The 12,482-nt window shown below is 31.7% G+C and overlaps 1 protein-coding gene across 1 annotated transcript in view; it reads right to left on the minus strand.

Annotated features, from left to right (window-relative positions):
- Positions 1-521: 521 nt before the first annotated feature.
- LOC136969596 (homeobox protein DBX1-like) overlaps positions 522-12,482 on the minus strand; it is a 35,273-nt gene continuing 23,312 nt past the window's right edge. The window contains exons 3-4 of the mRNA XM_067263866.1: positions 2,364-2,659; positions 522-1,194 (exon numbers count right to left, since the gene is read on the minus strand). Of these exons, the coding sequence (XP_067119967.1) occupies positions 925-1,194; positions 2,364-2,659 (566 nt within the window). The 3' untranslated portion in view covers positions 522-924. The remainder of the gene's footprint in view (positions 1,195-2,363; positions 2,660-12,482) is intronic.

Consider the following 12,482-nt stretch of genomic DNA (forward strand, 5'->3'; position numbering starts at 1 on the left):
AGACTGTACACTGCAGAAGGCCTAAATATAGTTTGTATACCGTACCGCATATATTTATATATATTTGTATATGACAAGGAGTTCTTCACTTTCGCGGAAATTAATATTTCTTTTCGAATAGAAGAAATAGATTTAAAAGAAGACATTCCTCTAACGAAAAGTCGCATTTTGGAATGTGATTATTTGGCTCTTGCGTAAGATTTGGAGGTTTTTTTTTTTTGTATGAACAATCTATAAAATTTCCCATTCATTTTCTTCTTATTTCTAATAGAATAGTTTATATAAATTCTAATTTACGTTCATACTCGTTGACGAATGACTTATTTAAAGTCACTCGTTTCTAAAGTGATTAAACGTTTGTTCGGAATGAATCTTTGTAACTATCTTCCTTTAAACGGTAATTGTTTTACAGTATTTAAAATCGGTTTGTCCGAATTATAATAATCTTAATTTGAGAATATCATTTTGACATTATTTAAATATCTGGAAGTAAAATGGAATCTCCGTAAATCGAGATTTTAAGTATTGTGGAAGCGTTAAATACATTATTGTTTGGGCAGAGATTGTCGCTAGATATGCAGAGTTAGACGTTTGGTCGATGCCCGACGTCGATAGATGCTACTTTCTGCGTTTTCTTCGTTATCGAGTAAGAACGAATTTAAAAACCTTGTGATGGCTTCCGTTAAGAAGTGTTCGAGATCTTTCTTTTTCTTTATAAATTACAGAGTAGCTGAGATCATTTATTTGTAAACAGCTTCATTGTAACACAGTTTGAAGTATCCACAATAAACAACTGTTGTTAAAATTACAAGCAGATTCTGACTTTTTTAAATAAAAAATCAAAATTCTGTACTTCTGTATGTCTATATACAAGTATTATAAGATTTGACTGTAACAAATCAAAACCTATTCCATCTAAATAGTCTACAGGACTTTAATCTCTCCTTCCTCGTCTGTCGTGTCACACTCTTGATTACTAGCGGCGTCTTGCATCAGGCTAACGCTATCGGAACACAGAGACTGATCCCTAATATCTTGATCCGAAGACTTGTTATCTAAAGTAACGTCACTCAAGTCGGGATTTGGATTGTGTTTATTAGGCAAAGTTTGTTCCCTGGAACCACCGGAAGATAGCAATTCTCTTTCTTTCGAGTTCCTCCATTTCATTCTGCGATTCTGAAACCAAATCTTCACCTGCAATTAAATTCGTAATTCCAATTAATTCCCACATATACTTTTTATTCACTAATCCGAAAACTATCGTAAAAAATTACATAATTTAGCTTATTTCTAATTTTCCGCAAATATGCGTAGCCATTAAATTTATCGGTTAAAAATGGCAATTTGAATACCGAGTACAGTACATTTACACGGAACGGGTCCTTTAAAGCGAGGCGTAGGTATCGAAACTAGGCATTTCTACGGATCCACAAAGGGTCGTTACGCGCACTGCTATTTCACCGACCATCCGATTGCCGACAAAAAGTTATCACGGCCCTATATTAACGAGCCGGCATCGAATCCCGTCCGGCGACAAAGTTTTATGAGGCTGTCATCACATTAAATGAGACCTCCACCCCGAGTCAGTCCGATATATCCCCGATACGGTCACAATCTCATCGCCAGCTGCCAAACGTTTTGCTAACAAACAACAATAGAGTTGTGGCAGCTGGTGCATCAAAGTCTCTTCCGCACCTCACCGACCATTGTCGAAACGACAGAGTCCAGCTTCGTCTCCTCGGCTAAACCCACCCAGGAATCCGTAAGCGGACAAAAGATCCGACTCGATTGCGTCATGCATGCAAAACTCCGTTTAACGCCTTTGCAACTTCCCCACAGAATATTGTGAATACAGATGATACCACAGCTGCGACCAATAACGTTTTAGTATCCGCCACGGAGCATGCGCCGTAGCGGCTATCCGGTGGGTTAAGAGGACTGGAAAATCGTCCCCCGTTACTACCCCTAGGTACGCTTAGTGGTGTCACGGGACCCCAGGGGGTTGTACGTCTCTCCTTTTGGCTTCATTGCATCATAATGGCTTGTCAATTAAGAGCCTCTTTCCCTCGACATAACTCAATTAATATCTAAATATCAATGGTCGAAAGTTTAGCAAAGAGAACTGTCGCCTTACGTTTTGTATCTGGCGTCAGACAATGGCTCTTACAAATACAAGAGAAAGAAAAGAGTTTAATTACGCCGAAGAAAAAATTTTTCTACCGTTCTTTCTATTTATTTCACTCGTTTGGACACGTTTCCGTTTATATTAATTTCGCTTAACGCAGTTCGATGGGGCGCCCATTAGTCAGTTACCCGCGGAAACTTACTAGTATCAATTTACGCGGACGGTGGACGATATTTACCTGCGAATCTTTCAGTCCTAATTTTTCCGCTAATTTTTTTCTGTCCGGTTTGCTGATATACTTCTGTATTTGAAACCTTTTCTCCAATCCTTGTCTTTGAGCGTCCGAAAAAACGGCCCTTCTCATCATTCCCCTCCTGGGCTTACCTCTGGCCGCCGCAGCCCAGGGAAAAGTTGCCGGAAGAGGAAACGTCACCCCGGAAGTCGAGGTCACGCCGGCGATTCCGTTAACTCCGTTCATTCCCGCCATGGTGGCATATCCCGCTATTCCCGTCACCGTTAGGCCCGAATTAGAACCTGAAACGAGAAGCATTTTCTTCATTGGTAAAAATTCTTATTAACCACATTTTCAGTTTATCCCTGCCAACCGATCTGTTTGTTTCCGAAAATTGGCGTAATTTAGTATAAAATACCGGTGTGGAGTTAAACTACATTAAAGCTAATGGCCATTGATTAATATTACCGTCCACGGACTTAGATCGATATCCCAGTCGATTACAGATTTATAGTTAAATTTAACAAGCGAAAGACGGAAAAAATCCAACACTTTTCCAACATTAAATCAAAACGTCTCGGATTTAGCTGTGGCTTAACTAGCGCTAAATCCAAACGTTTATTTTACTTTGGTCTCTTGTCTCTTGAAAATAATCGAAATTCATTTATTAAAAAGCTAAAGGCATTTAATACCAATGCAAACGTATATTGGTATTAAATTTGTAAAACTTTAACCAAGTTGCAAGGGAAAAAAATAGAAATTTATACTTTCTTGTCAATAATTACTTGAAATATTTTAAGAAATCGCAGAAAATTTCTGGAAAACTTTTAGCAAATAAAAATTATTTCATTTTTATAATAAAAACGAATTAGATTGGCAATTCTCGGGCCAATTTCATACGAATTACATTTCGGAAGAATTCAAATTTCGAGAACGACAAAGAAAAAGAGGAAGTTTTTCTTTAAAGGCTCTTTCGCGGACAGCGTATTTCATTTAATAATTCTTCGATGAATCTGATAATTTTACCAAGTTGTATACATTATATATTCAGAGGCGAGGGGATGAACTTTTTAGGTTAGAAAATTTAGCGGAAATTTTCTGAACCGTGAGATGATTTCCGGCAAAGTTGACAGAAAAATACAAGTGTGGATTGTAGCTGTTGGCCAATAATCGAGCGTCCACATTTACGAAAGTTGGCCGCCTTTCCCGACAAAAACTAGAATTTTTTTACGGGACGACCTCTGGCCTTTCCGTTAATTTCCTTACCTGGCAGATCTTCGTGGTTTTTAGCGGCAATTAATATTTTAAGCCGTTTCGGCTTTTCGCGGTAATTTTATTGGGCACTTTTACATTCGGAATTTAATAATTAAAATTTACAAATTTAATTAATAATCTCGTTCCCACGTAAAAATATAAAGACAATAAACTTTGTCGGATAAAATTAGATAATAAATAAAAATTAAACGTTTTATTTTGTTTATAGACCAATTTTTAGTTAATTTTTTCTTACAAATAATTTTTTTTTCTTTTTAATTAGTTCCGTCGTGTTTTTACTTCTAACGTATAAAATTAAAAAGTTTATATATTATCGTCGCAATTATTTATTAACTCCTCCTTAAGAATGCCATTTTATACGGTAGTTAGTGGCCTTAATAAAGTAATCCCCTCTCGAATTTTTTAAAGTGGCAAATAAATCTGTTTTAATTTGCCTTAAATGGTTTATCGGAAGAAGTTTAAATTCGGAAGTTTGTATCGACCCCCTTACTTTCGCATAAAGTCTCCGTTCGGGTACTTCTGCTAATTGACGATTGCCTTTTTCTTCTTGCCATTTTCGAATTTAAGATTTCCTTCTTTTCTGGGGATTTCCGTAAAAAACAATTAGACAATAATTAAAAATAAATTTCGCTTTTTAGTTGGGAAGCGCGATCTTCACGCGCTTCCCAACTAAAAAGCGAATTCGAATTAATTCGAATTCGCTTTTTAAACTCGAATTAATTTCAATTTAAGATACACGCGACGTTCGAAACTTTATGTAGCGATTTTAATATTATTAATAACTTTAAAATTGTTTATAAAGTTTTAAAAATGCTTTAAAATTATAACTTGTTACGCAAATCGTCTGAAAAAATTTAAAGTGGAGTTTGTATTTTATTGCGACCGAGTCCCGACGTATGGCAATCTTTTCTACACAAGACTGTAAATGTATTTCTTACATTTTTAATTTTAATCTAATTATATTGTTATCCAAATGGCGTCATAACGACGGAAATGCGTTATTTTAATTAATAAAATATTAAATAAATCGATTCAAAGTTATTAATATAAAACCCAATTAAAATTATTTAACGGGGAAAACGTGATTAAAATTTTTTTATGTAAGTAAAGTTCGACGTTTCGAACATAATCATCGCTTAATCATCGCGTTTATTTATTTTTTGAAATTTTTTTTCTTTTTATTGATCGAGAATTACTTTTTAAAATCATTAGACAATATCGAATACTGATTAGAGCCCAGATTAAAATGTTTACTTAAGAGTATACGACACGCTTCTACGACTCGAAATTGATTCCGTCTTTGAATATAATAAAACAATAATAACGATTTATTCTAAGTCTGTTAACTAATATTCAATACGTAGGCCAACTACCAAGAGGTATTCTGCCGATTAAAAGGATAAAGGCCCCGGAGGGCCTTTCTGTGCCTCCATCTTACGCTATTCTCTGCTTTTATCGCATTGTTTATCTTCCTTTACCAGCTTAAAACGATATAAACCGATATTTTAGACGTCGTAATTAAAAACTTTATTACGCAAAATTCTCCCTTCCTTCGGTCGACCCCCCTCCCCCAGCGTAGATACGAGCTCCACAAGTATTGCGTCAGCATTAAATCACAATCGATAGGAGACATTATCATTGAAATCTCTTTTTAAAAATTTCGTGTATTTAATAAGTGTAGCTTCGATGAAAGTAAATAAAGGAACTCGAACAGGAAAGAAAAACAGTTTTGCGATTGGTTGTAAATAGAAAACTTATTGGATGTTAGACACCGAATTACATTTTGCTTCGACGCTATTGATTATCATAATTGTCATTAAAATGATGCGTTGCTTTAAATTACTGTCTCACTAATAGAAACTTTAAGTCTTAATTTATATACCGTTGTCATGTCATTTACAAAGACCGAGTGTTTAATTGTTTAAGATTCCAAATCGATTGAATAAAAATTTGAAATTGGAATCGCGCTTTTCCAGTTTCGGTTTTACAAAATAGCCAAGAAAAGCGATTTTAAAAGTTTAAAATGATTTATTTACTTTAAATTATTTGGAGAAATCCAAGCCGGGAATTAACGAAACCGTTGGCAATAATTGTGTTACTAACCGAACGAAAGTAAAAAAACTTTCAAAATTTGCAAATTTATCGAGCAAAATTCTCGATTGTATTTCTTAAAATAATTCTTAATTTATTCCGAAACGTCTTTTCTCTGTAATTCTACTAAATTTTCCCAAAGACAATTGAGCAGAATTCTGTTAGAAATTCACTGAGAATATTAAAACTGAATCTGAATATTCACGGAATCTGAAAGATTCTCCCCGCTTGTTTGTATAAGCGCAAATCTATAAATTAATACCAGGCTTTATAAGTAAACATGGGTTTCGATTTCATTGAATAATGATGATGTTTCCGAATTTTTATTTTGCAATTCCTTTTGTCGTAAAAACTAAATTTCGACAGACTGTTTCATTATCGAAATTTAACCGAATCATATGGAAATTCCATACAGTTTATCCAAACTCGTTAGGTTGATTTCCTACGATATCTTTCCGCACGTCTAATATAAAAAGTATTATCGAAGATATTTATTAATTTCGACCTCGGCGCACACTTTAAGCGCTTTAATTTTATTAGGATAACGTAAACGTACTGTATAGTACACAATATACTAGTACACACTACTTGGCAACAAAACGAAATCCGACCGACGTGTGCAGTAATATTGTACGACAAAACGAATTCGCCTTCTATTTTTTGTTTAAGTAAATGTTTTCTATTTTTAATTTTGTTACAATTAATGTTTTTAAAAAATTGCTTCGGTTATTACCGAGTCGCATCTTAAAGTTAATATATTTATTTTTGTAATAAATACAGACAGATTAGTCGGTATAATTTACAATAATTATTTGTTATATTAACAATAACAGTAGCTTTGGTACATTTTAAAAAATGGTTCTTAATAGCCGGAGGCCTAATGGAATTTCTAAGGGAATTTTTCTCTTTTTAACTAAGAAGAAAAAAAATTCGCTTGGAAATTAAATTAATAAAAAAATTAATCGGCAGAATGATTCGGTACGATTTTTAATTATAATCTACGGCTATAAAGGAAATTTGTGAAAGTTTTATTTATTTTGTAAATTTATCCAGGAATGATAATAATTTATGTTTATAAAAAATATATAAATTATAAATTCCAAATAATGTCGATAATTTACAAATTCAATTGATAAGCGACATTCCAGGTGAAATTCTCTTGGCGATTTTTAACGGAGAAAATGACCAATCTTCTCCAGCCCTGGTCTTTTTTTCCAGCGGAAACACCCGAGGAAGATCTAACAAAACAGCTTAAATAAATAAATACGAGACTTCGTTAGCTAGTTTGGCATTTGTCACTTAAAGGCAATTTCCGTCCGTGCGGTGTTTAAACTTGTGTTTATTTACATAAGCCGTACAATGCGCTTTCCGATAATATACATGCTATAAAGCATTTATTGTCGTTTCTACGAAAGAAACAAAGTCTAATTCGACCACCGGCGATTTTTTCCGGATGCGGGCCTCGTATGTTTTTCCTTGAGAAGTTGCGGGTCTGCCCAGTACCGAAAACACTGGGTAACCGGCGGTAGACTAGGTCCTAACACGGTATTTTCTCGTCTTTTCCACGGTCGGGTTTAGTTTCGACGTTGGTCACAATATCGGCTTTAGCTCCCGGCCACCGTCCTAATTCGTTAGAAAAGCGATATTTAATTTGAAACGAAGCCACTGCCTTGGCGACAATTCGACTTTTATCCGGACCCGGAGTTCGAAAATATTTGCAAATTAATTCTAAAATATTTAAACTTTTTTCGTTGGTCAGGTAATACTCCGTGGGATTGTTACCTTAGTTTTCGAATCTTTCTTCATTTTTTGATACGTAAATAATCTTACGTAAATATGCAACGGTTATAAATTATATTTAAATATTATTTTTTAATAAGTCGAGATATTTACTTCTTGAAAATTACGTTAAATAAATATTTTCAATTAAAATTACTACCGAATTAAGGTAAGAATTTCCGGTTACGAATCGTTTAGTAAATCTGTGGAAAAACTTTCTAAAAGTTGTACCTTCGTTTCCGATTTATTCCGCTGATTGATAGAATAAGTAATTAGTCAATTAGGTATAATTGCGACGAAATTTGGAGGAAAAAACATTTAAGTTCGATAAGATATCTTCCTATTGAACGTAAACTGAAATCGAACTTAAAATCTTACAGTCTTATTTTGATCGAGAGAATATAAAGCCCTATTTATATTTTTCAAAATCAAAAGAAGATTGTGTGTTCTTCTTGAACTTATTATTCGTAACACTGTCTATCGTTGTAAAATGGCCACGTAGAATTAAATTTAAAAAACTATTTCTTATGTTTTCTTAGCTTATTTACGTCCGTAAACTCGCTTTTCTTTTGACGATGACACTTGTATGTTGGACGTATCGATGGCTAAAATAATATAAAATCTTAATCAAATATATATCTGAAATCTCTAAAACTCGTCAAATAGCGTAATAATCGATATCAATTCATAATATAATTTATTTATTTAAACTCGACGAAATTATATTGGATTATTTCGGATATTTTCTGTTTGTATGCACTTCCGTACGAAAGATGGCGACGGAAATCCTTTAATAAATTGTATTCTCGTCGACTTTATTCAGAATAAAATTTGTAAAATGTAAATGACTAAACGTCTATGGTAATCTCCAAAAACTTTTCTTACGAAATTACTCAAGAAGAACCTCGAGCTTCGAGAGAATAATTTTTAAAATAATCACAAACCGCTAAAAACCAGGACGAAAAATTCACATAGAACACGACAAAGTCACACGATTTCGACCAGTTACTCTGTCGTTTCGTGCAGAAAAGAGACCGAAACGAAGGATACGTTTCTGTTCCTCGTCTTCTATTTTAAATAATTTAAATAGATTGAATTTAATTAAATTTATTTCGACCGTTTCCTAGGAAATCGAATAAATCTTACTTTAACTATTCATATACATGGAATGACGAGATTGACGAAGTTAGAAGAGAAGAGATAATAAAATCTTCTTTCCTCTCCTTTTATACATTTATTTTTAAATATTTAAAACAATCATCGACTACTTTTTAAATATTTTTAAACCTATAGGTTATGGTATTGTTTGATTTTATGCTTTTACATTTCGAGTTTTATAGTTTTGGCAAACAAAAGAAACTTATTTTTTAAACATAATAATAATAATAATTTTTTTGTATGTTGACGAAGTTTTTATTATTATTAATAATAATAATAATAATAAATTTACAAATGACATTAATTTGAATACGTCGATAACAAATTTAATTTTAATATTAACTGAATTAAAAAATACTACATGATATAGTTCAATGCAAAAATCGATAACGATTCGAAACCCGTTTAAAACTTATTCGTTTCTTTTAAATTCTTTCGATTACAGTTTTATTCGTAAAATATAATTTAGAACAATTATCTTAATTAGTAAGTTATTATTATTATTTTTAATTATAATTATATTAAGTTCGACGAAGAAAGTAGAATCTACATGCCACCTGGCTTCGAATTTAAGACGATTTTTCAGGAGCCATGACAATTATAAGTTAAATATAGTTTAAAAGAATTTACGAGAGAATAAAAACGCTAAGAAATGTACTTAAAGTAGAATATAACTAATTTTAAAAAATACAAATTAAACAGGAAGTATTCTAAAAGTTTCCATTACGTTTGCAATTTTAAAGATGGGTTTTGATTGGCTTCGAGTTGGCTAGCTCCGGAACCACACCGGGCTTTACTTACTGCAGCAAACGTCGAGTGCTCTTTTCGAGATCGACAAAGAATACCGAATTTAAGAAGCACCCCGCGTGTAAAAAGTGTGTAAACTACGAAATAAACCCTATTGTATACGCGTCGGTGCATATAAATAATACGTGATCGATACAACTGTATTATATGAAATGTTTAATTAAACGCCAGTCGGAATTTAGAATATTAGTTAATAAAATTTTTAGTCGAATGGCTTATATTCCAGTTTGAATTCATTAGGAAAAGAGAAAAATCCAGGCCGTCTTTACACTAAGTTTTAAATTTAAGAAATTGAAATTAGACTAAATTATCTTTTATAATGACATTTAGAAAGTCATTTCGTCAGTTACTTTTCGATTTTTAAGAAATATAATCTTATATATCATAATCAAAATCTAAATAGCTTTATAAGTTCGAATAATTAGTCCGTCTATCGATTAAATATCCCATTTAGAATCTTGTTCGAATGTATAAACGGCAGTCGTTTTCTTAAAAATTAATCCGATTCGCATTAAACGTCGTTTGAGTCGACGGAAGTAAGCACCTAATGAAAATGATCTCCGTCAAACGTAATTGTCGTCGCACTGCCAAAGTGTCTTTCACAAATAAAAATTTCACTTTTATTCGGTTAAAGTTTAAAATTAAGAAAAAAAAAACTAACGTTTCCTTTATAAATACCGAATAACTTTATTTACGTTCCGGACTAGATTAACCATTAGGCAAAATACGCCACTAGTAAAGACCCGTAAGAACCCGACTTTTTCCTACGCTTTCAAAATACTCGAAAAATAAGTACAGCACCTATTATTAGGGCGTCCACGAAAATTTCTCGATTCGGCCCGACGATGTTAGCTATATAAATGATAACCCGTATAATAAACTACGTAAGTTTTAAAGTCTGCAATGGTTTACTTTATAAACAAATCAACGGGCTTTATAATCCTGTATACAAGCTCTTAGTGTTTAACAACGAGAGACTTTTAGAGAAATTACTGTTTTTAATAATTTTATTTAAAATATTAATTTAATATCGTTTTTATTTAATAAATAAAAAATTCGGCCAATGTTTTGTTTTAAAACCTAATACTTATATTACGATTTTCTCTTTTAGCAGGCAATTATTCGTTTTTGAATAGGAGCCGGCATTTTGCTTATAAATTAACTTATCGAAGGGACTGGTTGCAATGAAATTTAGTTTTTCAGAAAGAATAATATTAAATGAAATGGTATTTTAAAAAGAGGTTTTGTACAGTTCGCGTAGAAGTAATAATTATATATTTTTAATTAATTGTTGATTTTACACTTTATAAAACGTGACGGCGATCAATTAAGGAAACTGCTATTGTCCGCTAAGCAAACGATGGAAATGTAATTTTTTCTATTAATATATATTTTTAATTATAATCTAAAGTTACAACTTCGATTTAATTAAAAATTTTAAAATACGTTTACGAAACAAAAATTTTAATAATAAAATAGTTTACGGTATGCTCGATTATTCATCGCACCTAGTAGTTACTTCTTTTATACACTTAAATCAGATTTGAAATAGAAAATTTAAAAGTAGAACCATCTTAACCATTATAAATAATGCATCTTTATGTTAAGGTCTGAAAATATTTAGAATTAAGAAGAGAAAAATATTTTATCCAATGCTAGATAATAAGTTATTTCTTATCAATAATTTTCTTTTTGCATCTCGTTGCAGCATTTAGCAAAAAGATTTCACCAAAGAAAATCTGCAGTTCAAAAATATGTAGATATTTGCAATTAATCCTCGCAAATATTTCGCCATCGACGAGTGAAAATTCACGAATTGGCCAAGGACTAGCCATAATACAAAAGTTTTCGAGATTTATTCGAGACTTTTGAAGAATTTTACAGAAGAGAAGAATTTCACAAATGAAAGAAAACTTTTCAGTAAATCTAAGACAAAATATTATCGTGATTTCAATATTATTATATGTAATTATAGTTTGGTTGTTTCGCTTCCCTATGAGGAAATGATACAAAAAGCATACAATGCCTCTGTTGCGCCTGCTACCAAATGAAATTATTCATTTACTTCAGAAAAATAAGCAGAAACTTTGTCAAGTAATTCGTAGCCAGTTCTTTTTATTGTATATAAAACATCGTTTATTAATAATTTGTATTGTATACTTGTATACATGGTAGTATTAAAATGCATATAAAAAAAAGACAAAACAATCAGATATAATAGTATTGAAACCGCGATAATATTTTGTCTTAGATTTACTGAAAAGTTTTCTTTCATTTGTGAAATTCTTCTCTCTTCAGCAGAATGTCTCCTGTTTCGTCAAAAGTCTCGAATAAATCGCGAAAAACTTCTTTTCTTATTGCGTGTCGATGGCGAAATCTTCACGAAAATTAATTGCAAAGATCTTATTTTTAAAATGTAGATTTTCTTTAGTGAAATCTTTTTGTTAAATGCTGTAACGGAATTGACTAAATCTTAATAGCGGCAAACAATTCTTGTTCGTTATTTACAGAAAAAAATTAAATATTCCAAGTTTAATTATAAAAAAATGTTTACGTTTATCTATCGATTGATCGTCGAGCTTAAAATTTTTTAATTAAAGTAGTCTTAGATATAAAATTTTAACTCCTACAGCTTTTTGTTACATTTATGCCTAATATCTAATTTTTGCCAGTCTAATTGAAATGCAAAACAATAATTTACAAAGTATTAATATAATATATAGAATTGTAGACTAGTTAAATATCGTCTTTTTTACCGCTGGTGGCAGTTTTTAGATTTTGGAAAGATTCGAAAATTAATTTAGAATATTTTCTTTCAATAAAATGTATCCAAGTTAAAAAATTTAGTATTTAGATTTTGCAAATAGGGTGTAGATTATTGTTTTTTTAATGTCGTCATTTGTAAGTCGGTAACATCATAAAAAGTAAGGAAATTGTTAAAATTAATATATCCATTCCATTCGTTACTTTACAGAATTTCTTTAACTTTCATTCAATTTAATTACAAAAATATTT

Source organism: Centruroides vittatus, unplaced genomic scaffold (assembly GCF_030686945.1).
Source record: "Centruroides vittatus isolate TY-2023 unplaced genomic scaffold, ASM3068694v2 contig_10, whole genome shotgun sequence".
NCBI classification, from domain to species: domain Eukaryota; kingdom Metazoa; phylum Arthropoda; class Arachnida; order Scorpiones; family Buthidae; genus Centruroides; species Centruroides vittatus.